The sequence below is a fragment of the Marmota flaviventris genome, chromosome 11 (assembly GCF_047511675.1).
Source record: "Marmota flaviventris isolate mMarFla1 chromosome 11, mMarFla1.hap1, whole genome shotgun sequence".
Lineage (NCBI taxonomy): Eukaryota > Metazoa > Chordata > Mammalia > Rodentia > Sciuridae > Marmota > Marmota flaviventris.
Genome location: NC_092508.1, coordinates 78,629,624 through 78,657,038, shown reverse-complemented (window position 1 = coordinate 78,657,038; position 27,415 = coordinate 78,629,624). Strand labels below are relative to the sequence as shown.

Here is a 27,415-nt window from a genome sequence, read left to right as displayed (position 1 = left end):
AATAAGAAAACTGAGGTTTATAGAGGTAGGTGATTTGCTCAATATCAAGTAACTCATAAATGCCAAAGCCAAAACACACACCAGGTCTTTTCTTTGTGTGATGCCAGGGATTGAACCCAGGGCCTTGTGCATGCAGGACAAGCACTCTACCAACTGAGCTATATCCCCAGCCCACACCAGGTCTTTTTGATGCAATTTTGTTTTGTTTCAACATTTCCTTATAAACAAAATAGATACAGTACCTGCCTCCATGTAGCATATGGCTGTAGCTGAAGGTACATTCTGCAACTTCCCTAAGCCAAACAGCTTGAGAGTCACTCACTTCCATGGCTTAGCATTTACATCAGTTATTTACTAGTACATCATTTACAGGTTTAATAAGTCTTAAGGTTAAAACATAATAGTAATATTTATGTACTTTTACCTGACTAAATAGTGTTTGATTCTGCTTGGCTTGTAAAATATCCGGTGTGTCAGGCATCACATGGATCTTGGTCTTATCTTTATTCCAATCAATTGTGTACAAATGCTGGGAAGAGAGGAAAAAGATACATGAAATCTGAATAAACTGGGACAAACAGGAAAGAAAATAAATATACAGGTGATTTGAACATGCTTACTTAGAACAAGTAAATAATAACTAAAGTAAGATATGATTCAGAAAAAGATATTAAAAACTCAGATTTTACTTTTTTGAGGGGATATTAGGGATTGAAACCAAGGGTGCTTTACCACTGAGCCACGTTCCCCAGCCCTTTTTATTTTTTATTTTGAGACAGGGTCTTGCTAAGTTGCTTAAAGCCTCACTAAGTTGCTGAGGCTGGCCTCCAACCTGTAATCCTCCTGCCCCAGTCTCCCTAGTCACTGGTATTACAGGGATGCACCACTGCACCTGGCTTTTACAAACTTGGATCTTTAAAAAAATAGCGTTTTAGATAATTTACATCATCTAGAATGGATTGAAAGTACTTCAAGATAATCATTTTAAAATATAAGTGATTTCCCCAACTATGTATAACTCGAATGCTCTAATAAAAATATAAGTAATTTCTAATCTTACTAGAAGGGCAAGGGAAAAAAATGTGAGATGAGTATCAGAAAATGGCATTGAAAATGCTCCAGAACTATTTGCCACTTCCTGGAAATGGTAGACCCGAGTTAAATTTCTCCAACAGAAATCAAAGCTGGTTAACCTTTCCTCACTTGGGAGTTATTCGTCAGGACAACTGTTCTCACTACCTTGTTCATGGTGTGTGCATTCTGCTTGGCAAGCACCATGTCCATGGAGTCAGTCAGCTTCTTAAACTGGAAGTTGCTAGGGTGCTGGCGGTATTTCTGGTCGCTGGCATATTCAGTGGCTTTCTTGGCCTTCTCCACTTCGAGGGAACCGGCTGGACTCCAGCCAAGCCCTTTGTACCATTCATTGTAGTCCTGCTTATATTCATTCTATAAAGAGAAGAGGCAAATTCCGCTTTACCTAAATGACTTAGACACCAAAGTGTGGCATTGAAGACTGTACTCTTCCTGCCCATCTAGGAATCCAACCATGGCCCAGGTGGAGGGAACCTTACATCACTCTGGATGTGATTCATGTTCCTGGTCAGCTCAATGTTCATGGCATCGGGAAGGAGGATGTACTTGTGGATCAGATGCTTGTAGTTAGTGTTGGTGATGTTGGCTTGGGCATCCTTGGCAGCTGTGACACTGAGCATGTCTGCAGGAGTGTGGTAGCTGGTCTTTGTCTTCTCATAGTTTTTCTTGTACTCTCGGTCAGATTGCATCTTCGCTACTTGCATGGAGTGGACTAATTTGGGATCATCTTCAAGACTGCGGAAACCAAACATTTTTCCCTTCTCCTTTTCATAATTGTACTTGTATTTATACTGTGAGGAAGATATAAATGTGCGTAAAGAGCAATTCCGTGGACTAGAAATCATTCCAATATCAATGTTTTGTATTTCATTAAAAATGATACTTGTAGAGAACCCTATAGTTCACAAAACACATTCTTGACATTTCTCAAAAATACACCTGGTAAGGTAGATAGCAAAGTTCTTATTACTGCCCCCATTTATTTCATAGATGATTATGAGCTGAAACCAGAGAGATGAATGAACTTGTTGAGGTAGCTAAGGATTGGAGCCTAGGTTTTGCGATGCTGTATCACACTGACTTATACACACTGTTGTTATAAGAATAAGAAAGAATTCAGCAAATAAGAGAAAAACACAATGGTCTAAGCAGTTTAATACTGCCCTGGGGAATAGTCATTTGCTGATGAGAATAGATTCGATTATGAATTACACAGCATAATTTTAGAGTGACTTTATATTTGTAGAGTTCCACTTCTTTTAAGGCTCTCTAAATTAGCCTAACTGGGAAGAAATTTTACTACCACCCTAGTTTCTAGAGAGGGGAAATAGTAACACACAGAAAGAACTGTTTCATGTAGGAAATGTATTGACAGTGCTTGCTGGTACACCGACTTTCTGGGGGTGAGGGGAGCCTTAATTCACAGAGTTCACCATTTCTGGGGTATAAATATTCCCAAGACAACTGATGTCAAGCTGCCAATGGTTTTAGCAACTGCTTTGCAAAATTTCTGATTAGTTGAAAAAATAGGCTGTCATGAGCCCAAATCATGATCATTTGTCATGAACTCAAATGATGAGCTTCCCTGCATGACACCACGGGAGACAACCTGTCAGGAAGTCATTCCTAAGAGGCAGAAGGCGAAAACAACACAAGCCTTTACCAAGACAACTTGGTGAAGGGCTTTGGTTTCTACATGTTATCGCCTTTCTAACAGAATTCAAAGTTCACCTAGATCTCCAGAGGCAGGGAGCCAAGATCTATGAGCATCATAACAGGGTTAGCAGTCTGTCTTTCAGAAAGGCCAGAGACAACACAGGAACGAGGCTAAGAGGCACATATGGAACACAGTGAGGCCACTGTTGGCAGGCATGCCATTGTTTCTCATTTTACCCATCCGTGTTTCCAGAATGCAGCCCTTATATTTTGGTTTCCTGGAAGCCCCAGCATGATGACCGCCTTCCTACACACTTACATCACTTGCAATATCTCGTGAAGCCTTTGCAGCTTTGATAGGAATCGCATCTGTTCGGAGATCATAGCCTTTCTTTTTAGACTCTTCCAAGGAAAGTTTGTAGAGTTTCTGTAATAGGCAGAGACAATAGGTTTTTTTCTAAATGGGAAAGCCTGGATTTATTCTAGAAGATTGAACTAGCTCTGTGGCAGTCTTTCAATCTGGGGCAAGAGGCTTTGTTGGTGGCTTAATGGTTGAATATCCTCATGAATAACACAAGTGTGTTTGAAAAAAAGTAATTACAAACTCAAACATATTTTCAAGAAACCACCAGAAAAAGGTAAAAGGCCCTGGTCTCTGTCAGGTTGCAAATATACATGAAATATATAAAATCTAGTAGGTTCTTATTGATGTATTTTATCTGACAAGGGTTAAAAGGAAGACTACAAAACATCAAAAGAAATGTGCATCTTCATACATCAAAAGAAAACTTCACTGTGTTACAATTGACACTTTTATTTATACAATCATGTGAATTCTATAATTTTAAAAGTCAGCAATTCCAAATCTCCGTGGAATTTAACCGAAGGGAAAAAGATGGTAGGATTAGAGGATTTCCTTGCAATTATGGTTAGGATGAGAAAGGAAATGAAATAAAACATCAATGCAGTTTCTAACAAGTGTTCCACATTCCTTGGAGAGCTTGCCCCAGTTTCTTCAAAATGCTCATCTTCCCTTTCCATTTAACCCTTCTTTTGGACTTCATGGTAGAGAGGGCTCTCTAAAAATGAGGTCCTGGGACTTTTACTTTCTTTTCCTTCCATTGGTAACCCCCACACCATCTCTTCCTGCCGAGTCTCTTAGTTACCAAGTGTCTACTCCAAAACAAAATCCAGTTACCCTTTAAATTCCTAACTGCTTATCCCAATTCCCATTGACTGGCCACTCCATCTTTTAGCAGAGCAAGATTAGAAATGGAAAGATTCTTGTTTGTAGATTTCCACTACTGTTCTTTAAACATTGACTCACATAATTGAAACAGTTCTTGATTAATTTGTTTTTACCGGTTTCAAACAGGTAACAGGAATTATACTTACATCACTCATATTGATTGCATTGGCCTTCGCCAACACAATCTGGGGGATATCAGGCATGATGTGGACTTTGGTCTTGTCAGCTTCCCATGCTTGTTTGTAGAGGTGCTAGAAAGAAAAGTATAATATCTTTAAAGGAGCTCACTTGGCACACAAATATCACTATGCAATATATTATATGCCTAATTTTTGCTTTTTTTCCTGGGTTTAAAGAAAAATTTTTAGTGAAAAAGGCGTTCATTCAAAAAATACAGCGGAGAAGATATAAGAAAGTGAAAGTATCTTAAACCCTTTATCTTACAGCCCATAGATATCATCCTAAAGTTTTCTCTATATAATACAACTCACAGTCCTTTCAAAATGTAAATCAAGTCACATAATACATGACATTCCACAGCTTGCTCTTTTACTTAATGTAGATTAGACATCTTGGAACCTTTCTAAAGTAATTGACTTCATTCATTTAAAAAGCTGCATAGTATTCCATTTGGTGGTATAATCCAATTGATTTAACCCTTTCTTCATTGATAGATATTTAATTTGTGGTTTTCAGTCTTTTTCTACCACAAGCAACAATGACAGGATATTTGGGGTGGGCCTGGAGAAACACACAGACACTCAATCAAAGAAGGACTTGCTACCCAGCTTTTGGCAAGACAGCCTCTAGCTGTCAGCTCCTAGGGCTTGCTGCCTTACCCAAGAGCATGCCCTTCCCAGATGCCCACATCCAATTACCCATCAAGCTGGGATACAAAGGCCTGTTCATTTCAGCCCATTGTGGTGCCACTTTTAACATGTGACACCTGAGAGCCCGTCATGGCACTGGCCAAGGCTTTCTCAGGTCTGTATTATAGTTCAATTTCTCTCTCTGCCCACTCTTTCCCTCCCACAGGTACTAATCCCTAAAAAAAATACCCCATTCCCCTAATTCCATCTCAATATTTTCTCTCAGAAATCCTAACTTGCAAGAATAGTTATTATACACATGTATTATGTGTATTTTTGCACAATATTAAGGATTTCTATAGGATAACGAACATCTGCATTTTTCATTTTAACAGTTATTGATTAAAATTGTGCATTAATATAAATTCCCTTTCTGATACTGTGTATGACATACTTTTTACTATTTATAAAGCTAGTAAGTTAAAAATGCTCTTTAAGTCAGGCTTAATTAAAACTCCCCAGACTAGGAGTTGGCAAACTTTTTCTGCAGAGGAACAGATAGTTACTATTTTAGGCTTTGTGGGACACAAGATTTCAACTTTGATATTATAATGCAAATGCAGCCATAGACAATATATAGATGAATAGCTGTGTTATGGTAAAACTTGCTTTACATCTGGTTATGAGGCTGAGGTGGGAGGATCAATTGAGCCACTTTGACACCAGCCTGGGCAACATAGTAAGACCACTGTCTCAAAAACAACAAAAAAGCAATAGTTTTATAACCTCTGTTTTAGGCCAGTATTACCAGTGGAATGTTCTGCAAAGATGAAAATGTTCTGCACAGTCCAATATAGTAGCCTCAGACCACATAAAGGTATTGAGTACTTGAGTACATGGTTAATGTGAATAATGAATTATTATTATTTAATTAATTTAAATATAAGTCATCACATATGGCTTGTGATTATGGGATTAGACAGTGCAATTCTAGTGGAGAGAGCAATGGCTAGTCATAAGACTCCATGTTCTAGTCTAACCCCAGCCATTGACTTTCTATGTCCTCATTAGAAGGTCCTTGTCTCTCTGGGCCACACTTTCCTTAACTCTGCAATGAGAAGATTCAACCTGATAATCACCAAGATCTCTCTCAATATCATTTGCCATTTCTATGATTCTCATTTTGGCATCATTCTCCTAAAATGTTCATTCTAACACTGAAAAAGTGAAAGTATCTAATATTTTAAAAATCTGTCTTCATAATAGTTTAGATTCTAAATTTTGAAAAGGAATACCGAGGTTTGTGCCTTGTTTAGGCAGGTCCCTTTCAAGAAGGTTGGTCTTCTTGAAAAATCTGTCTCCAGAAGAGATGCCAAAGGATTTACCCCAAGGTTGAGTGTATATAAGACAGCTGTATTTCCAGTGCAACCAGAACCATTATTTTCTCCAACTGTTTATGGTTAAGGTCTGAATACTTTTTCCTTGCTTTTGATAATCAAAAGCATTTCTAATTGTGATCTACACAATATAACCAGTGCTGCTATAATTATTTTATTATTTTTAACTTTAAAAATAGATATCTAGGGTTGATGCTTGTTGGTTTTGATACCATCTTATGGAAAATAAATATAAAAATATAGTAAGCTTTTCTAAAAGCTATTTTAGAAAGTTACTCTTTAGTTTTAATAAATGGTACAAGAAAATAGTGGTATACAATAGTGGCATACAAAACTTATTGCCATGACTATCCAGAGAAGGACCTGATTCTTCCTTTTTTTTTTTTGGTACTGGGGATAGAACTCAGGGGTACTTTACCACTGAGTTACACTCAAAGTCTTTTTAAAATTTCATGTTGAAACAGTGTCACATCTAAGTTGCTGAGGCTGGCCTTGAACTTGTGATCCTTCTGCTTTAGCCTCCCAAGTAGCTGGGATTGCCACCTGCACCAACACACCCAGCTGAGGAGATTCTGGCTCTGAATGATGCTACAGCCATGTAACCCAGGAGTTTTCTTTGATCCCATCAAAGCAACCAGAAGCACAGCTGCAAGTCCCAGCTGTTACGTGGTGCTCTGCTGGTTCAGTGCCATGAAATTCTACTCAACCTCACCTTGGACAAAAGGGACTTATTTTCAATATGTATATAAAGAAAGGATCCCTATTTTATTTTTTTACTTCAATGTGATAGGATAATTCGTTAAACAGTTGGGGGAATAATTTCTGGGTTTTTTTTTTTTTTATCTTCAATGCCCTTTTTCAAAGTAAAGTAAACCTCAAGTATGATCCTTATTAACTGTGTTAGCAAAACTTGTAGATTAAATCTGACATGCCCAGATTTCCTTTGATGCATATGAAACACTGTATTATTGAAAGACTTACTTCATTCATAATTTTTGCATTATTCTGGGCCAAAACCATGTTCATTGAGTCCATCAATGTGGAATACTTCAAAGTATCTGGGTGCTGGCGGTACTTCTTTTCACTAATAATCTCCATGGCTTTCTTGTTTTTCTCAGCTTCCAGGGAGCCCAGAGGGAGCCATCCAATGCCCTTCATGAAGTCAGCATAGTCAGCTTTGTACTGATTCTGCCAAAGAAGAAGAAATGATTCAATGAGGAGAAGAAATCAGAACTTCCCAGAATCATGAGTATATATTTAATATTTCATAACTTCCACTTCAGTTTTCAACCAGCAGTGTATTTAACTTTGACCATTTTTGCCCCTTTTTATCTTTGTTTATATCTCCTTGCATGGGAAATTAAAAGTAAACAGAAATATCTTTGTGATTTGCTTCTCTTGACACTTTCATAAAGACTGGTAAGAAATACCAAGTCGATTAATTGGCCAAGAGACTATTTTCTCCCTGAGAAAGTGACTATGTGACCTCTCTTACCAAGATTTCCAAGTTCCCTTGGTAAGTAGATTACTTTTGCAAGCCCCATTTCTCTCTTTATCAGTCTTTGATCATCTATATCCAATCCAATCTATATCCCATTCCTTCAGACAACCCAGAACCCTCATTGGTTCTTGATGCAAACTTTATTCTTTTTCTTCCCAACAGCTGTACCATAATTGCTCTCATTCATTCAGGACTGATGTATCTTTCTGGCAATTAATAGTTCAGGTTTGCATTCCCACAGAGAAACGTAGGCTCGGATTGGGGCTGTCTGCTTTTGGTTGGTAATTTAAATTCATTTCTTTCAGCCACCAAATAACCTCTTTAGCCAAATTCCTGGCTCTGAACCCTTCTCTGACTTCCCTATACTCATTCCAAAAACAGCCTGTCATTGTCTCCTCGATATATCATCAGTAAGATAGACAATTGCAAAAACAGACATAAGAATGAAAGCAAGTTGGGAGCGAGGAGCTGGAGTTATTGCATTATCTGATTTCTTGCTTTCCTTTTTATTCCCCTATCAGGAGCCTTTAATGCATTTGATTCCCTTTGGTAGACTTTTTTCCTTCAACATTCTCTTCCTGAAACCAAATCTTATTTGCGCTTGCTGAATTCACAATCCAGCAATGTTCACAACAACAGCAGAAAATAAGACTTTGGTTTCTAGAGTTAATCACCATTTTTTAAAAGAAATAAATTCAACGTAAGGTAACAAATAAAACCCCTCATCGGTAATTTGCACATGATTTTCAGGATTTTAAAATGTCATCATTGATAGTCACTCACGACTTGCTTCTTTTTTTTTTTTAATATATATTTTTTGTTGTGGTGCTGAGGACCAAACCCAGTGCCTCTCATGTGCTAGGCAAGCGCTCTACTGCTGAGCCACAACCCCAGCCCCAAGATTTGCTTATTATCTAGGGTAAATGTTTGTTAATGTTGTGGTTTTCACATACATCACTTTGAATCTGCATCATATTCTTGGCCAATTCAAAGCTCATGGCGTCAGGAAGCATGTTGTAGGTATGGATCACATTCCTGTAGTTGGTGTTGGTGGCCACTTCCTGAGACTTCTTGGCGGCCACCACACTGAGCATGTCTACTGGTGTGTGGAAGGATGTCTTGGATTTCTCATAGCCCTTCTTGTATTCCCGGTCTGACTGCATCTTGGCCACCTGCATGAAGTGCACCAGTTTGGGGTCGTCTTCCAGGCTCCGGAAGCCAATGTGCTTCCCTTTGGCTTGTTCATAGGCTTGCTTGTATTTGTACTGTGGAAGGAGAAGAAAGTGTGGCAATGAAAATGATGAAGGAAGGAGAACAAAGGATCATTCACAAGTCACAAGTCTTAGGTAAAGAATTTTAGAGCTCTCCTAAAGTTAGTCGGGGAGCTAAGTTTTGTGCTTTAAATTCCATCTTAGACTTGAGTCCACAGAAAGACAGTAAATCAGAGTTAATCAAAGAGATGCAAAACTAAGTTGGCTTAGGGTGTTTGAGAAAGCTCTTCTTGTCAGCTGTCCAAGCACAGAAAAAGCTGCAGGCATGAATCTTCAGGCTGCATCTTTAAAGTTCCAGAGAGCCTGGCCATGGGTCTGCTGGGTAAAAATGTGTAGACTGCACCATTACCTTTGCTTAGAGTTGTCTGTAAATAATTTGAACACCCAAAAGAAAAATTTGAAAGTAAGACTTGGCTACTTTGTACCTTAAAGAATGAATGAATGATTAGAGAGTGCTTAGACTGGGGGAAGGGAGGCATTATGGTTTAGATAAGAGGTGTCCCCCAAAAGCTCATGTATGAGACAATGCAAGGACTTTCAGAGATAAAATGAGTAGATTATGAGAGTTGTAACCTAATCAGTGGATTAATCTCCTGTTACAGATTAACTGGTGGTAACTACAGGCGGCTAGTGTGTGGCTGGAGGAGGTAAATCACTGGGGATGTGCCTTTGGGGTTTATATTTTGTTTCCGATAAGCAGAGCATTCTCTGCTTTCTGTTGCCATAACCTGAGGTGCTTTCCTCCACTGGGTCCTTCTACCATGATATTTTGCCTCACTTTGGTGCAAAGCTATGGGATCGGCTCTCTATGGAAGAAGATCTCTGAAACCATGAGCCAAACTAAGCTTTTCCTCCTCTAATTGTCCTTGTCAGATCTTTGGTCACAGTGACAAAAAATGCTGACTAAAACAGGTGGGAACTTGTGAGTTACATGGGATGGTGTGTCCACCAAAACTAAACGGAGTTGACCACAGCTCCGCAACACCCACAGGCACAGCTCATTTCTCTCCTTCACTGGGCCCTCAGCAGGCCCAAAGGAAACACTTACGTCACTGGCAATGTCTCCAGAGGCTTTTGCAGCCCTTATTGAGATGGCGTCAGGCCTCAGGTCATATCCTTTCTTCTTTTCTTCTTCCCAGCCAGCTTTGTATAGTTTCTAGACAATGAAACAGAAAAATAATAGCATGTTACTTGGGTTGGAATGGGGATCCTGATTCCAAAGTGGTTGGCAAGTAAAGACAGACATTCCAAAAATATTAGCTCCCTCCCACCTTCTTCCCCATCTACTTACATCACTCATGGTGATTTGGTTTACTCTGGAGAGCAAAATGTCTGGAGTGTCAGGCATGACATGAATGGTGGTCTTGTCTTTGTTCCATTTTTCAGTGTAGAGCCTCTGCAACACAAAGGTCAGTGCATGATTTTTGTAGCAGGACAAGCTTGTAATCATGCTAGCAAGAGGAAGAGAGTACGTCTCCATGGTAAAAGAAGTTAAATCTGATATGTGATATGGATGAAATAGCAAGACAGCTAAGGAAAATGGATATACAAGAAATATAACCATCAAACCAGGGGAGCCCTCTTCCACTGGAGAAGCAAATGCCATCCTGCCCCCACCTCACAACTCTATGGAGCTCTGTAGTTCTGTTACCTCTGTAACATGATGGCGAGAGATGGCCTGAGGTCAACAAGAAGGCTCCCTGGACATGATGAAAGCTATGGAATCCCCTATCAGCACCACCAGAACCATCAGAAAGGTGAAGGTACTGAAGTAGCTTACAGGTGCACAGCTGGGCTCAATAGGAGGAGCTCTTGAGGGCTCCCTGCTGGGGCCAGCTGGTGGCTCTTACCTTATCCATAGTCAGTTTGTTGCTCTTATTCAGTGCCTGTTCCATTGTGTCCATGGAGTACGTGAACTTCAGCTTCTCAGGGTGCTGTCGATACTTCTTCTCACTAAGAATATCTCCTGCTTTCTTTGCTTTTTCCACCTCCAGGGAGTCTATGGGGACCCAGCCGATCCCTTTCATCCAATTGGTGAAGTCAGATTTGTATAGATTCTTTACAACAAGAATAAAAATTTTCCTTTCAGAAAAAAGCCAGGGCTTGCATTTCTTTGTCTACATGACTTATTCATTAATGAATCGGGGAAAAAAGGTGAGGGAAGAGTGGAGAGGAGGGAGAATGCCTGATTTTTACTCCCTATGGTCTTTTGGGATAAAAAAAAAATTTACAAAATGCATCATATGTTGGGTCAAACATCTAAAGTTTAAAAAAGTATTATTTTTATATATCAGATATGTATGTTACAACATCAACGAAGCTACATGTAGTTCAAATACAACTTCAAGTTCTGCAGGAGGTCCCTGGAGAACAGTGAGCCCAGCAAGGAGTGCGTGGCTTTCCTTCCTCTCTCCCAGCTCTAGAAATGGACTATGAGCTCTGCTGCCATCTGGTACTTACGTCACTCTGGATCTGCATGGCATTCCTGGAGTGTTCCACATTCAAGGCATCAGGCAGGAGAGTGTAGTTGTGGAAAGGTTGCTTGTAGTTGGTGTTGGTAGCAACCTCCTGGGATTTCTTTGCAGCTGTCACACTGAACATATCCAAAGGTGTGTGGTACCTGGTCTTGCTGGCTTCGTAGCCTTTCTTATACTCACGATCGGACTGCATTTTGGCCACATTCATGTAGTGAACCAGTTTAGGATCATCTTGAAGACTGAGAAACCCAATTTGCTTGCCTTTGGCTTTCTCATAGGCCTCCTTATATTTGCACTGTTTGAAAGAGAAGAGCAAAGCAAAGTTTGATAGAGTAGATGTCAATGTCTGATAGAAACAGAATTTACATAACAAGCAAAAGCCAAGTTCAGTTTTAATCCAGGTAACATCTAAACTTATTTATTTATTTATTTTAGTATTTTAAAAAAACTAGCAAAATATTTCTAGTGGATGGTCTTGGCACCTGTTCAGAGGATAATTAAGAATTGAATACTTCGTTTGTATCCAGATTGTTCACCAGTAGATTCTCTGAATATGCTTAAAGGTTCCTCAAAAGTTTGTTAAGTGTTTGATGTGTGTTTCTTATCTTGTTTCTATTAATTTCCATTACCTTAAAGTAGTTGTGTAATCATGAGTAAATTTCTGCAAAGCTGTAATACAAACTATTCAACTTGAACAAATTTTTACTCTATTGAGGCATTTATATGAATTCATTGAGAAAATATAATTTAATCTGTAAAGAGTAATTAATTAATATCTTATTATTTAATTTATAATTCTTCCTGGTTTTTATTTCACTTGATTTTTTTTATTTATGGAAATTAAGAAATTAAAACAGCATATTCTAATAAAATATTTGGAATTTCTTTAAATTTAGTGATATTTTGGTAGGTCAAGACTTTTTCTGGGCAGGATCCAAATAAAAAGGAGTTCTTATGTTCATAATATATTAATGAGAGCTTCAACTTTTTCATAATGTGGAAAAAAAAGGTTTTTTTGTTGATAATAGTTATGTTGAATTTTTAAAGATATCTTATGTGAAGCAATGTAAAAAACATCATTGGCATTTAGGATATTAGGAAATATTTGTATATTATAATTTCTTTGCTCCCTTATATAATTCATAGTCTCATCTTCAATGTACAGATTTTTAAAACATATATGTGTGTGTGTATGTGTGTGTTTGCGTGTGTATGTGTATAAATATATATATGCATATATATATATGCATATATATATTGCATATATATATATATATATATATATATATAGAGAGAGAGAGAGAGAGAGAGAGAGAGAGAACTATTTTCAAATTAGACTTACATCACTAGCAATATTCCTTGAACTTTTTGCAGCAACAATTGGAATAGCATCTGGTCTCAAATCATAGCCCTTAGCAAGGGTTTTCTTCCAGTCTGCTTTATAATGAGCCTTCAAAAATAGGAAAGATTATTTATTATTTGACATTATAAAAAGAGGAATGAAAGAGGATGCCAAAATATTTCTTATAAAACATGTCATAACACATCTCTTCCTATGAAGAGAATTCAGTTAGGCTTATTCATTCATGTTTTACATACATATTAGATTCTTTTTTAAAATGTCAGTAAACTGTACATGCTATAATCTTAACTGATTAAAAACTGTATATGTTGGAGTAACAAAGGAATAAAAAGATAGTTCCTTGAATGTAGGATAACAAAAATTTTTCATTTATTTTTTCACAATTTTCTATATTTTACATAATAATAATAAGTGTGTAATACATTGGGCAAAGTTTTCATAATAAAGCACTTCAAACTTATAGAGAGACATGGATGCTAAAATAAAAAAATCAGATGTTAATACTACCCAGCTTTAACTGACCTTCATGCTTAAATATTACTTAAAAAATTAGGAAAGAAATTTCAAATGAACCAAAAATCTGGAAATTATTACCAAAAAAATATATTTGGAGATAAACCAGATAAACCTAAAAATGTTAGAAAGAATGACTAAGCCTACTTCTAAAGAAATGAACAGTTATATCTGGGTTTGATTATAATTAAAAAAAAATTTTATAGCTATAGATGGACAGCATGCCTTTGTTTGTTCAGTTTTTTTATGTGGTGCTAAGGATTGAACTCAGTGTTTCACACACGCTAAGCAAGCACTCTGCCATTGAGCTACACATAGTCCCAGCCATGATTATAATTTTATATCAGAATTTTCCAACATTCTTTTTCTAAAAAAGAGAGCCAGGCACAGTGGTAAACACCTGTAATCACAGCTACTTGGAAGATTGATACAGGAGGATTGTAACTTAGTGAGACCTTCTCTCAATATTAAATTTAAAAAAGGGCTGAGGATGTAGCTCAGTGGTATAGTGCTTGCCTAGCATGCATGAGGCTCTGAGTTTGATCCCTAGTACCATAATAAATAAATAAATAAACAAACAAATAAGTAAGAAACAATTCATATAGTGAATTTAAACATCATCACCATTTATGTGTCTAGACTACCTAAGAGACAGGCTAACTACATTTAAAAAAAACAGAGTTTCTGAAGAAAATTGAACTCTTGGAAATTTCAATAAATAATTGAAACAAAAGTTATACTAAGAAATATTAACCTTTACTACTGACTATGCATTTCTGTATTTTACAATCTTGTCTATCTCATTTTGTTCCTTTTTTCCCTCCAAAATGAAATACCAATTCCTAGACAGATTTTACCACCCATCAATGAGTCACAGCCCATAGTTTGAAGAAGTCCACATTAAACAAAATTTTATGGTGACCTTTAGTCACATGTTGCATGATAAAGGGCTCAGTTTTCTCCCTTTGAACTACTCAGTGAAAAAGTTATCCAGAATAGGAAGGAGAAGCTCACATAAGCAATATGGCACCACGTCAAATACTCAAATACTCACATCACTCATGTTGAGGGCATTGACCTTGGCTTGAATAAACTGAGGCAATTCAGGGTCAATAGTGTACTTGTGCTTCAGTTTCTCCCCCTCTACCTTGTAGTTCAACTGCAAACAAAGGAAGAAGTGTGCAGATGTCATCAGCTGACGTGACATGAGTTTCACCAAGCACTCACTTCTTTGCAAAAGAAGGCTTTCATTTGTGATTTCCACATACATGGTAATGCCTTACTTTGGCAGGGAGGGGACTCGTGTAACATAATTGGTGTTCTCGTTCCACTGGACTGTAGCTAGGCAAGGTGGTAGCTCTGTGTTTAAAGTGCTGAGAAAGGCAGACCTGACCTCTTGAAGTTTATAGTCTAGTAGAGGATATAGATAATAAACATGTGAACTATAAACTATAGCTAAAATTTATGATGTGTTGTAAATGGAGTAACTATAGGAGAGGAACAAGGATGTTCATAAAGGTGCTCTGCAGAGGGGACATTTATACTCAGATTTGGAGTAAGGGCAAAAATGCATTCAAGACACTCAGGCTGGAAATGGCCTGGCCACCTTGAAGATCTGAGAGCAGCCTGAGACCTGGGGCTTGAATGTGCCCAGAGCAGCCAAGAGGGTTAGCCAGGTGGGACAGGCCCTGGAGTGGAGAGAACTTTCAGTCAAGTTAATGAGTTAAGTTTTAAGTTTCAAGGGCAGTTCCTAAGAGGTGTTACATATAAGACCTCTGGCTATTGTTTGAGACACCAGGCAGATAGTCCTGACTATAGGTGTTGCAGTCATCCACATGAGAGATTAGGAAGCCAGATGTAGGATGGTGGCTGCGTAAGCACAAGCATCCAGTGAGGTATTTAGGACCTTGACTTAGCAGATATACAGGATGAGGGGCTTCCCAAGGAGGTCTTACAGGTGACCACCACATTTCTGGCTTCAGTAACCAGGCAGACACTGATGGCATTTTTTAGGACAGGGAAGACTTAATATAGTGAGAATATAGTGTTCCTAGCTAACTAGAAAAACTCAATGAGAATTGACACCACCGTGCTTAGTACAAAATAAATCAAAAGAAACTACACCAATTTATGACCATTGAAATGGAATTCAATCCTTAAACATCTGCAGTAATACAAGGGCAGGGACTACCCTAAGATGTCAAGTCCACTAAAGTGTTCCCCAGTTTCCAAAACCTAGGGCTAAGAACAAAATCATTTTCTTTGCTTTTTACTTACCTCTCTCCTTCTGATGTAGGCATTTTAACAGAACTCTGAAATTACTAAATGATTCAAGCCCAAAGCATTATAATTAGCCTCTGACTGAAAGAGCAAGGGTCCTGGAATCTGAAGTAAGACCCAGGATGCCTGCAAATAAACTGCCTATCCCCTCCCCAGAGGCCTTATCCTAAGATTGCCTCTCAGAGCATGAAGCTGTTATACAAGGGAATTAGGACATTATGCTTCTTTCCTGTGTACCTGGGTAGAACTGTTGCAACTCAGACAGAGTAGCAGATGATAATAGTAATAATGTCATTTTACCATGTATAATGGGTGAAGGTCTGTTTATAAATATCACAAACAGTTAACATTTGGAAAATAAATTTGGAACATACAGGTTTTCCCCTGACTGTTTTTACCTGTGTTTTATACCTCTGAAAGTAGTTTATTAGTTAGCATAGATGCATCCTCATGTATTAAATTAAGGATAGTGGAGTGGCTGTCACAGGGGATTATTCATAAACAAATCCTTTGAAGGGAAGCCGCTTACATCACTTAGCTGCTTTGTGTTCTGCTGAGCCAAAACCATGCCCATGGAATCAGGCACACTTGTGAACTTGATGGTATCTGGGTGCTGTCGATACTTCCTCTCATTTAGTGCATCGCCTGCTTTCTTGACCTTCTCGACCTCCAGAGAGCCAATAGGGATCCATCCAATGCCTTTGAAGAAGTTGTTATATTCGTCTTTATATACATTCTGTAAAAGAAGAAGCTCATGTGAAGAGGCATCCTAAGGAATATTCAAGGGATGTTTCTTAGGTTTGCATTTCTATCCAAGGAAAATAGACAGCAATTCTTTCAGTATGCTCATGTCTGACCATGTCTGTCACAGGGATTATTACCTGGAATTTGATGAGAAGAAAAAGCAGTTCTGTTGTTAGAGTGCATTACACTGCACCAGAAGGGAATCTAGGTCATATATTTCCATGGGTACTGCTAAAAAAATTTTGTCTCTTATATGACAGTAAATTGGACTTTCTTTTAGATTTCACTGAAGACTCGAAAATTTTTGAGTTTCATCTACACTGTCTACCTGAGCTATTCCTGATCTAGCTGGGTAGAAAAATTTTTATGCAGCACCAATAAGTGAGTACCCTTTCTTCCCTTTACAGAAAACAATTCTTACAGAAATCTGGCTTCTGCAGAAAGAAATGCCCTGAATGTTAAACACCTCCCTGTGCGGCTCTCCATGAATCATGCTGCAAGCACAAAGCCTTCCCAGTTCATTTTAGATGACTCATTACATGGATTTACATGGTTGACAGTGTGACCTTGTGTTAAAAAAAGAAGAAGAAGAAGAAGAAAGAAAGAACGAAAGAAACCTTCCTAAATTCAGAAAGCATCAATAATTCTCCTCTTTGCATTACACAGCTATCACCTTAGAAGCAAGCCCACAGAAGCACCTCTGGCTGAGAATCAAGGTGGCTTATGCAGTTAATGGAAGGCAGTTTTACCTTTCATCCATAATTTAACAAAGACAGTGTCAATTATTATAAGCACAAAAAGCCAGCAAAAATATAACTTATCTACCATGCCTTTTTAAAACAAATGTTGCTTATATTAAAGCGCATTTTTAAAATATTGCATCGGAAGCCTAATAAAATGGAGAAAAATGATCACCCTCTAAGTACAAGGATCTCTGGGTCTGTCATGATATACATACTTACATCACTCTGAATTTGATTTGCATTCCTAGTGTGCTCGAGACTCATGGCATCAGGTAGGTATGTATAATGATGCAATGGCTGTTTGTAGTTGACATTGGTAGCCACATCCTGGGCCATCTTTGCAGCTGTAATGCTAACCATGTCCCCAGGTGTGTGGTAGCTGGTTTTGGTATTCTCATAGTTCTTCTTATATTCACGGTCGGACTGCAACTTTGCCACATTCATATAGTGGACAAGCTTGGGGTCATCCTGGAGGCTTCTGAAACCCACATGCTTTCCCTTTGACTTCTCATAAGCTTCTTTGTACTTGTACTGCAGAGGCAGAATTTGGTTAGCAAATTGTTTGATAACAAATATCTATACTAAGCACTGGGAATACAAGGGACAGCAATTACATTCACACAGAGAGGCACTGGGAACATCATGACATTTTGGAAGAGCGATCAAGAAATGCAAACCACACCTCGCCTTCTTCAGAAATTTCAGAACTCAGCTGGGATTTCAAGAGAGCGTTATGATAAATTCAAGACCAGCTCTCTTCCATTGCTTTGACTCCTATAGGTGATTTGCATGTAGAACCATAGTTAAAAACAACTCAATTTCCACACCTAAAATGAACATGTCACCTTCTAAATATAAAACCAATATATCTTGGTTTCACAGGGATGTGAATCCTCCTGATTCAATATGTGATTTCACATCATGAATGTGAGTATTAGCTATGCAGCCTTTGCCTACCTACTGATCAAAACAGTCCCCTTCCAAACTCAGAGATGAAACAGCTATGAATGAATTAAGGGGCTACAGTAAGGGCAGAAACTGCTGCCGGTTTTTCTCGTCAGTAAAAACCTATTCTAAAAAGCGAATCTGTTCAAAGTTTATCACTGCTGGGATCAGCAATGGGATGTAAATTGAGCTATCCTATAATAGGTCAAAACCTCAATTTTTGTGTGAGGGAATTCAAATCGACCTAAACCCTACAGACACTGAGCTCCTGCAGTGTAAGTATGCATTGTTAAACAAGGGTTTAGCAGGTGCAAGCAAGGATTATCAAATGATCACTAGGCATGTAGTGAGAACATTGGCAATTGTCCCCCCACACAAAAAAGATATACTTCAAAATTTTGTGTTTGACTTAACACTAGAAATGTATTTCATAGCAATGTGCATTATGTGCAAAGTCTTGAAGATGTTTTCAGTACTGTTCCTACGGGGAAAGATGTAGAGGCCTTATGCCTCCATCTCCTATGTGGGCTGTACACATGGTTGTTTTCTTTCTTAAACCAAGATGGTAGCCCCTGGAATAGTGTGTGACAGTGAACCCTGCAACACATGCAAAATTTTTGAGAGGTGTGGTGGCGCACGCCTATAATCCCAGCAGCTCAGGAGCCTGAGGCAGGAGGATGGCGAATTCAAAGCCAGCCTCAGCAACTTAAAGCACTAAGTAACTCAGTGAGACCCTGTCTCTAAATAAAATACAAAATAGGGCTGGGAATATAGCTCAGTGGCCAAGTGACCCTGAGTTCAATCCCCAGTACCCTCTCCCCAAGAAAAGACAGGAATAAGAGTATATTTTTTTTAAAAAAAATTACAGATGAAATGGGCATCAATTTACCTGTCTCAAAATGTTATGCTAAATTAGTGGGCTTTAAAAATTTTTGGTTTATAAAATATGTACATTTATATAATGTCTTTTCAATCTTTTAAATGTAATTATAATGCAGGCAGTCATTTGAATTTAATGTGTTAGTGTCACTCAGGGTGTTCCCAATGAAAATAAATGTGGGTTGTCAGGGAAATGTGTCAGCAAAGGTAATTTGGGCTATGAATCAAGGGAGAATGCCACTGTCAGATTTATGACAGCTCTACCAAGTGGGGTCAATCGAAAAGAATAAAAAAATGTTGAAAAAGTGACAGGTTTTCAAAACAATCTTTTGTGGAGAATGCGAATGTCATTAATTCAACATATTGTTTTCAATGTGGTATCCATTTAAACAAGCACACATCTGATTACTTCTTAGAAAGGCAATCACTCAAATTTCACCTAAGACTTTTACTCACATCGCTGGCGATGTTTCTTGATGACTTGGCTGCAGTGATGGGGATAGCATCAGCCAGGACATTGTTGCCCTTGGCTATTAAATCATGCCAGTCCCGTTTATAACAGACCTAGGATGGAAGAGCAAACAAGGGTGTCAGCATGCTGTGCATTAAACAATGGGGGTTGTTTTGTTCTTTTCCAGAAGTAAGCTAAAGGAGTCCCCTCTTGCACACCCTCTTCTAGGAAATCACAGGAGCAAAGTGTCACCCTTTGTGTTTAGCATGAAACTCCTGGACTCTGCACTTTATTCACCCAACGCTGGTGTTGGCACATACTGAAAAGAGATCCTGAAAAGCTGGAATAGATCCAGGGGAGAGTAATGAAGATTCTGGAAACCCTGGTATGTAAGGTATGAAAATGAAGCTGTTCAGTCTCATGAAAGGAAAGTCAAGAGAAGACCCAGTGATCAGCTTTAGAAATTTTAGGGTTATTGTGAAAAATAAAATAATGATTTCATTTATTTTCATTTTTATGGAGAGTAATAAGCTCCCCCATAAGCAAAACTAGGGAAACTAAGTAGAAATTTTAGGGAAATACTTAAGAAGAAGGCAATGTCCTGTGATTTTCCTATATTAAAAAGGGCCAACTCAAGAGGCAAAGAACATTCCCATAGATCCTCCCCTTACTGGGGGCCATGTGGGAAACTGAGCTACTTAATTATCAAGCCATTCTCTTATTCTAAAATTCTGTTGTTTTATTGTCAGCTCTGAGTTTCACACACTAAAGGTTCTACTTACATCACTGATATTGTAAGCATTGCACTTAGCCTGGATGAACTGTGGAAGATCAGGGCTCATAGTATACTTATGTTTCATGTCTTCTCCTTTCGCTTTATATAAGATCTGCAATACACAGACATGAAAATAAAAAACTTTACACATCATGCTAAAAGAAAAAGGTCCATCAAGTGCACACTTAAAAGGAGTTAATCCTAACACAATCTCCCCTATTTGTGTTGTTAAAAATCACCAAAGGCATTTTCTTACGTAAAAAAAAAAATCTTATTATCTTTAGGACTATTCAATAATTATTTATGTTAAAAGAGCAAAAAATCTTTTAAGTACATAGAAATCTTTGGCTGCCAGAGATGACAGGAAAGTCAATCCAAACATGAAAACTTCACATGAATAACAAAATTCACTAAAGCCAGATGACTTTATTTTCTTGCCTGTGGAGTTAATAGCTCTAAAAGTTTTGTTTTTGGTTTTTGTTATTTTTAGGGTTTTTCATTCTTAGAGAGGAAATAGCAGTTAACTGAGTCTTTTATTTCTGTCAAAACCTTTCCCATTCTATCAGTATATGCATATAATATTTTTCTCATAATGGGCAGGTGCTTATACATGAATCTGGTACTCTCAAAAGGTTTATCATTTTACATTTATCCTATTTTGTCATTGTAAAAATTACATACACTTTTCACACAAAAAAATCGAAGTATCTGACATTGCAATCTTATTGAACCCTCTTGGTAATAGTGAATAAACGAATATTTCCTAAAACTAAAATACAGCCAGAATGGTAGATAGATTTTGTCTCTCAGTTGTCATTTTCTTTATACGTCCACTTCCCAGGGCTGACTATGTGAAATATCTTACATAGACGGTGTGTATATACCACAAGTAAAACAATACACGGTTGATTTTCAAATCAATGCCCGAATACCAAATCATTTATTTTAGGAATCCAAGAATCCTCTTTAATTTCTCACTGCCTTTAGAAACATTATTTAAACATTCCCCAAATTTCATGATTTTATCTTCTAAACATTTCCTTTACTATCATTGCTACTGCCTTAGTTTTTCAATGAAGTCTTCCCTTTGCTTTTTGCAAGATGTCCAATTCAAATGTCTGTCTCGGATCTCTCTCCTCTCCCTTATGGCCTCCACGTGTTTTTTTCTTTTGCTGGAGTTTTATATTTTATACACGACCTAATGATGGGACTCCATGGATTAAAAATCTCTAACATCTTCCACCTCCCCCATAGTTTTCAGCCTCTACAAATTAGCATACAGGAGACTGACCATCAGGCTGCAGTCCTGAGCTCTTTCCTGTCCTGGATTCCCTCCTTCCTCCCTGTCTTTGCTGTGCTCCTTTTGTCAGGAGTGTGTCCTTCCCACATTTACCAGGAAATGTCTGGTAGGAGTCACCCCCCACTTTGCTTGTTTGTACTTAACAGCTGCTTCTCCCACAGTTTTCATCTCCATATGGCAACCCTGCTTCTATAAATGCTTTTTTTCTTATGTTCTCGTCCTATATTCTTGCTAATTCTTTTTTTTTTTTTTTTTTTTTTTGGTGTGGGGAGGACAGTACTGGGGATCACACCACGGCCTTGTGCATGTGAGGTATGTGCTCTACTACTGTGCTCCATCCCCAGCCCTCCTTAATTCCTGTATCTCACTAATTAATCTTCATCAATTTTATCTTTATACCAGGACATAATACAGTTTCTGGCACATGGTAGGTGTGCAAAAAAAAAAAATCATTAAATGAATTAATGAGTGAATGCTTTTTGATATTCTTTTAACTCTTCTCTATGTCAAACTTTTCCTTAGAGGATTTTGACCTTAGCCAGATCATATATATTGCTCACAGACAGGCAGACAACACAAATCTCCACCAAGGCATGAGTTTAAGTGTCTTTTTTCATATGCTGAATTCTGAGAAGCAAAACATACATTCATTTGTAGTATTTCACCATATTAATGTTTTATATATGAAAAACAAATATGAACAATTTAATATAGAATAAAAATCAATGAATTTGTCACAATAACATGTCTTTGATTTAAGCTTAAATTCTGTGTGTGTATATATGGGTAGTATTAGAATTTTTTGCACCAAGTCCAATGTACCCAATAACAAGGTCTTTTCAAGGCAGATTTCTAAAAAAGTTTAAAGAAAGGTAAAGGAATAAATTTTTAAGAAAAAAGAAAATTTTAGTGCCTGACCTAAAAATAACTGTAAGGTTATCTTTAAATTAAATATATAATAAAGTTAAAATGAAAAGATACTGGTACAGAGGAATAAAAGCACCAGGCTGCCAGCTATCCCTTCCACACCTTCTGCCCGCTCTTTGTACTCACATCGCTGACTTGCTGTGTGTTCTGCTTTGCCTGGACCATTACTGGGGAGTCCACGATGCTGGTAAACTTGAGGGTGTCGGGATGTTGCCTGTACTTCTTTTCATTCAGGGCATCTCCAGCCTTTTTAACTTTTTCTAAGTCGAGACTGCCAATAGGTATCCAGCCGATGCCTTTCATCCAGTTGTTGTAGTCCTCCTTGTAGGTGTTCTACAGCATGGGAGAAGAGAGGCGTGAGGACCTGGCAGGCTCAGAACCGAAGGGGGATTTCCTCGTGGGAGCATCTGTCACTTACATCACTCTGGATCTGCATCATGTTTTTGGACAACTCCAGGTCCATGGCGTCGGGCAGGTAGGTGTAGTGATGGAGAGAATGCTTATAGTTGACATTGCTGATGACATCCTGAGCTTTCTTGGCTGCCACAACATTGAACATGTCGTGAGGTGTGTTGTACTTGGTCTTCGTCTTTTCATAGTCTTTTTTATATTCCCGATCGGACTGTATCTTGGCCACATTCATATAATGAACCAGTTTGGGGTCATCTTGGAGACTTTGGAAGCCGACCATCTTCCCTTTAGCTTTTTCATAATCTTTTTTGTATTGAACCTATTGGACACAGAGGAGAGCATATTTTAAAAGATTTTACTGAGCAAGGAGACCATGATTCAAGTTAATTAAGCTTTCTAGAAATTACTATTCTTTGATCAACAATTAGCTAGTTAGTGTGCATATAGTTATCCTCCAGGAGAACCATTTCCAGGATCCTACCCACCCCACCCAAGATGACAAAAGCAAGTCCCTTTTATAAAATGGCACAGTACTTGCATATAACCTGTGGATACCATCATTTATACTTTAAATCATCTCTAGATTATTTATAATACCTAACACAATGTAAATGCTATTTAAAAAGCATTAATTGGGGCTGGTGTTGTGTGGCTCAGTGGTAGAGCGCTCGCCTAGCATGCACGAGGCACTGGGTTCAATCCTCAGCACCACATAAATGTAAAATAAAAATATTGTGTCTACCTAAAGCTAAAAAATAAATATTTTTTTAAAAAAGCATTTATTTAGGAAATAATGATCAGAAAAAGGCCCTTACATGTTTAATATGGATGCATTCCCCCGACCCCAGCACTGGGGATTGAACCCAAAGGCAATCTACCACTGAGATACATCATCCAGCTCTTTTTAGTTTTTTATTTTGAGACAGAGTCTCACTAAGTTGCCAGTTTGGCCTTGAACTTGCAGTCCTCCTGCCTCAGCCTTCAAAATAGCAGGGATTCCAGGTATGTGCCACCACGCCTATCTTTTTAAAAATATTTTTAATCCAAAGTTGGTTGAGTCTGTGGATATGGAATCCAAAGAGATGAAGGGCCAACTGTACTTTGAAATGTAGCCTGGTAATATAAAAATGTTTAGAATCCATTTGGGTGTCCATAGTTTCTTCTGCCCACCCAAGAGAGGTTGGGATGGGGATGCTACCATATTCCATATCAGTGATAACTCTCTATAATGTTCCAGTCCATTTAGACATCAGGAGAGAAGAATGGAAAGTTAAATATCTCACTATCTCTTCCAATTGGGTTGAAGACCCAAGTTCCTGGCTGTTTGATTAGCCATAATTTAGTAACAGAAATTTGATGTTCCTCATTACTCAAAGGGAGACCCAGAATGAGCCAGTAGTGGTGAATGTTAATGGGCTCCAAATAATAAAGAGAGGTGAACTGAGTATCCCTGGGGAGAACTGGAGAGGACCCTGAGGAACAGAGGCAGAGATGAGGGAATATTTGTGGGGCATAGTGTGGTAGAGGAAAACACCCACAGAGAAAGGGTTAGTGGGAAATTCTGGGTGGTGGGGTCTCTTAGGACAAGGATATTGTTGTTTAATTGTAAAGTATCTACATTGGTGCAATGCAAATCTCTAGTTGTGTCTGGTTGGACATAGTTGTGCTTGGCATTTTCAAGGAAATCAAAACCAAAGGGCTCTTCCATCTCTGAGTCATGCAGAGCAGAAAGAGAAGTAGATCTACCAGAGGTGAGCTCAGGTGAGCTCAAGTAAAACTATCCTTTGTAATCTAGGAGCCAGAGGTGATGGCAAAAGCAAAAACCTCAGTGTTTGTAGTATTAGTGGGGGTGGGGATTCTATTTCCTATAGGACAACAGGTGGGGTCATGAACCAATTTCATTTAAATCTGAAAGAGCAAAAGTGACTTCAGTTCACATCTGGGAAAGAAAATTATTATTATTATTTTGGCAGTACTTGTGGATGCTAAAGCACATGCTCTGCTACTGAGTTGCATTCTCAGCTCCTTAAAATTCTTTCCTTTCATGGAAACTAATGACTCCTAGGGGATATGAAACTGGAGGCCAATTCACCAGTCTCTAGACATAATGAAGGAAAAAGAGAGAAAAGGGAAAGAGGGCAATCACATAAATTAGGAAAGTTTAAAGATAAAATTTTACCATCAGGATGACTTAAATGGTAAATTGCTTCTTCATTTCCATAAGAGAGGCAATGTGAATTTGGGCAGAAATGTAGATAATGATCTTAAAAGAAGGGCCCTGATGAGAACTCATCAGAAGGTTACCCTAATCCTGTCCTAAAAGATCATTCATATCTGAACTTTCTTTCCTGAACAGTTTTCAGCCAGATTTGCTTCTGTCCAGGGACTTCTGGCCACCCATCTGGCCTCTAAACCCCCTACCTGTGTTTTCTAGTTACACATGTGGCCACAGCTGGACTTACGTCACTCGCCGCGTGCCTGGCCGCTTTGGCAGCTTTGATGGGAATGGCGTCAGTTCTCAGGTCATACCCCTTCTTGCTCAAGTCCTTCAAGTCTGCCTTGTACATGTTCTGAAAGAAAACCATCATTTGAGTTTCACCGCAAGGTTCACGTTAGCAGAGGTTGGAAACACGTCAACCTGAGTCTACACGCGCACCTCGCTGATATTATAGGCATTCACTTTAGCTTGAATGAACTGCGGCAGGTCAGCTGGCAGGTTATATTTGTGCAGAACTTCCTCTCCTTTGGCTTTGTAAGCAATCTAGAAGGAAAAAAAGTCTATAAATAAATCAAATAAACCTTTAGGAGAAATAAGCATTTAAGATCATAGGAAAATAATTTCAGCAGGATCATTTTACACAGGGGTGGTTTTAGGAAAGGCTCTCTGTACTGTCCATATTCATCTGCACATACCTCTAGGCATTCAAGGTCACAAGTGCAGTTGCAAAGGGTCCTATCTCAGTGCTGCCTCAGTCTTGGCAAAGATTCCCTGGTATACTTTCAGACTCTCAGGACCTACCTAGAGGGGCACCTGGTGGACCTTAGCCCAGGAAGGTGACCTGATGAAAATGTTAACTGCAGACACTTTTCTGCACATAGGAAAGGCTAACAGGGGGAAATACACCAGCCACTTCCATGGGTGACTAAAGGGATTTAGGGATGTTTTTGTCTCTATGAATTTTGTTCTAAATCTGACTTAAAACATACTTCTTCCATTTGATGCGGTGCCTATATTTATTCTTTCTGTTCATTAAGAGAAGTCCCTCATACCTTTTCCTTAGAGTAATGCCAAGGGATGAAACAATAGTCATTATGTACAGTATTGTATACATAATTCCCTGAAGATCTGAATGAGGTCTGCTTTATTAATGAACAGCTGGAAAATTATGCAGTTTCTCATGTCAGCAAGGCTCTTTAGGTTGTGTAATGCTGCAAGTGGTCAGTACATTTGAAATACAAACACATTTATATTAGTTAACAGTGGTCAAAATATTGATAGATGAACACTTACATCGCTCCTCTGGGCCTGGTTTATTTTAGACTGTACTATAATCGGAGCATCTTCAATTGAGGTAAACTTGAGTGTGTCTGGATGTTGGCGATATTTTTTCTGTTTGGTAAATCAAAAAGAGGAGATTGTGTTACTTTCACTGAAGTCTAACGTCTCAAAATCTTTGAACTTTATTTTGGAGAGAAAATGTAAAAATGTAAACATATCAGAGTGTTGATTGGCTTGGACAAAAAAAAGAATACAATACAAAATTAATGTTTTTTAAAAATCATTTTCATTATGGGTGGTTTGGGACAATAGACCATATAACTCTCAGGAACTGGACTTAAACTGCTCCCTCAATTTCTTGCTTCTGACAAGAAAAAAGGTACTCTGAGCTACACAGGATCCAAAACATCACAGAATTTTCTGAAGGATTAACAGAGAAGCAAACAAGGAGATTTGGGTTTCTTTGCATGACACTGTCAAGTTCTTAGGAATGTCACTCAGCTGGTGTTACTAATGAGACAGCAGACACTTGCTTTGCAAGCCTTGCTTTGGTTTAAATATAGGTTATCACTGAAGGGCTGAAGAGGCCAAGAAAAGAGACTCTTGGAAGGTAGCCCAATTGGGAACTGGCAACTTTTGGCCACTCTTATTCCCATATCTTCTCTATTTTCCCAATCCTTATCCTTTGTGTGTCTCATACACCCGACTGCTGCATACATAGTAACAACATTTTTTCAACTTTGGACTTCTGAAAAACCACCAACCCAAACACCTTTTTCTTGAAAATTCCAAGCAGGCAAAGTTGTGTTTTATTCTTTTTAAATTAATTAATTAATTAGTTAGTTAGTTAGTTTGTAGGCAAGCACTCTACCAACTGAGCTATATCCCCAGTCTGGCAAAGTTGTTTTTGCCAAAACCAAACAAAAGCACAATATAAGAAAAATTAAAACTTGAGCCTGAAGGACAACTGTTACTCAGCTCCTCTGTGCTTTATGAAATCTGTTCTCCCTGATAGACATGTCCACCTGACAACCAACAGTAGCAGTTTTTGGTCTTGACAGAGAAGGGACAAATAACCATGTTGTCTTAAGAGCCTGAATTTTGAAGACTGTTCATTCCTAGACTGAAAATAA

General features: G+C 38.3%; 1 protein-coding gene across 1 annotated transcript in view; it reads right to left on the bottom strand.

Annotated features, from left to right (window-relative positions):
- Nucleotides 1-27,415, bottom strand: part of Neb (nebulin) — a 200,339-nt gene that overhangs the window by 135,772 nt on the left and 37,152 nt on the right. Inside the window, exons 28-49 of the mRNA XM_071619399.1 lie at nucleotides 26,295-26,393; nucleotides 25,440-25,544; nucleotides 25,246-25,353; nucleotides 22,791-23,102; nucleotides 22,499-22,705; nucleotides 20,153-20,257; nucleotides 19,376-19,483; nucleotides 17,315-17,626; nucleotides 16,138-16,344; nucleotides 14,383-14,487; nucleotides 12,795-12,902; nucleotides 11,436-11,747; nucleotides 10,826-11,032; nucleotides 10,267-10,371; nucleotides 10,024-10,131; nucleotides 8,658-8,969; nucleotides 7,185-7,391; nucleotides 4,144-4,248; nucleotides 3,068-3,175; nucleotides 1,572-1,883; nucleotides 1,240-1,446; nucleotides 425-529 (exon numbers count right to left, since the gene is read on the bottom strand). Of these exons, the coding sequence (XP_071475500.1) occupies nucleotides 425-529; nucleotides 1,240-1,446; nucleotides 1,572-1,883; nucleotides 3,068-3,175; nucleotides 4,144-4,248; nucleotides 7,185-7,391; nucleotides 8,658-8,969; nucleotides 10,024-10,131; nucleotides 10,267-10,371; nucleotides 10,826-11,032; nucleotides 11,436-11,747; nucleotides 12,795-12,902; nucleotides 14,383-14,487; nucleotides 16,138-16,344; nucleotides 17,315-17,626; nucleotides 19,376-19,483; nucleotides 20,153-20,257; nucleotides 22,499-22,705; nucleotides 22,791-23,102; nucleotides 25,246-25,353; nucleotides 25,440-25,544; nucleotides 26,295-26,393 (3,864 nt within the window). The remainder of the gene's footprint in view (nucleotides 1-424; nucleotides 530-1,239; nucleotides 1,447-1,571; nucleotides 1,884-3,067; nucleotides 3,176-4,143; nucleotides 4,249-7,184; nucleotides 7,392-8,657; nucleotides 8,970-10,023; nucleotides 10,132-10,266; nucleotides 10,372-10,825; nucleotides 11,033-11,435; nucleotides 11,748-12,794; nucleotides 12,903-14,382; nucleotides 14,488-16,137; nucleotides 16,345-17,314; nucleotides 17,627-19,375; nucleotides 19,484-20,152; nucleotides 20,258-22,498; nucleotides 22,706-22,790; nucleotides 23,103-25,245; nucleotides 25,354-25,439; nucleotides 25,545-26,294; nucleotides 26,394-27,415) is intronic.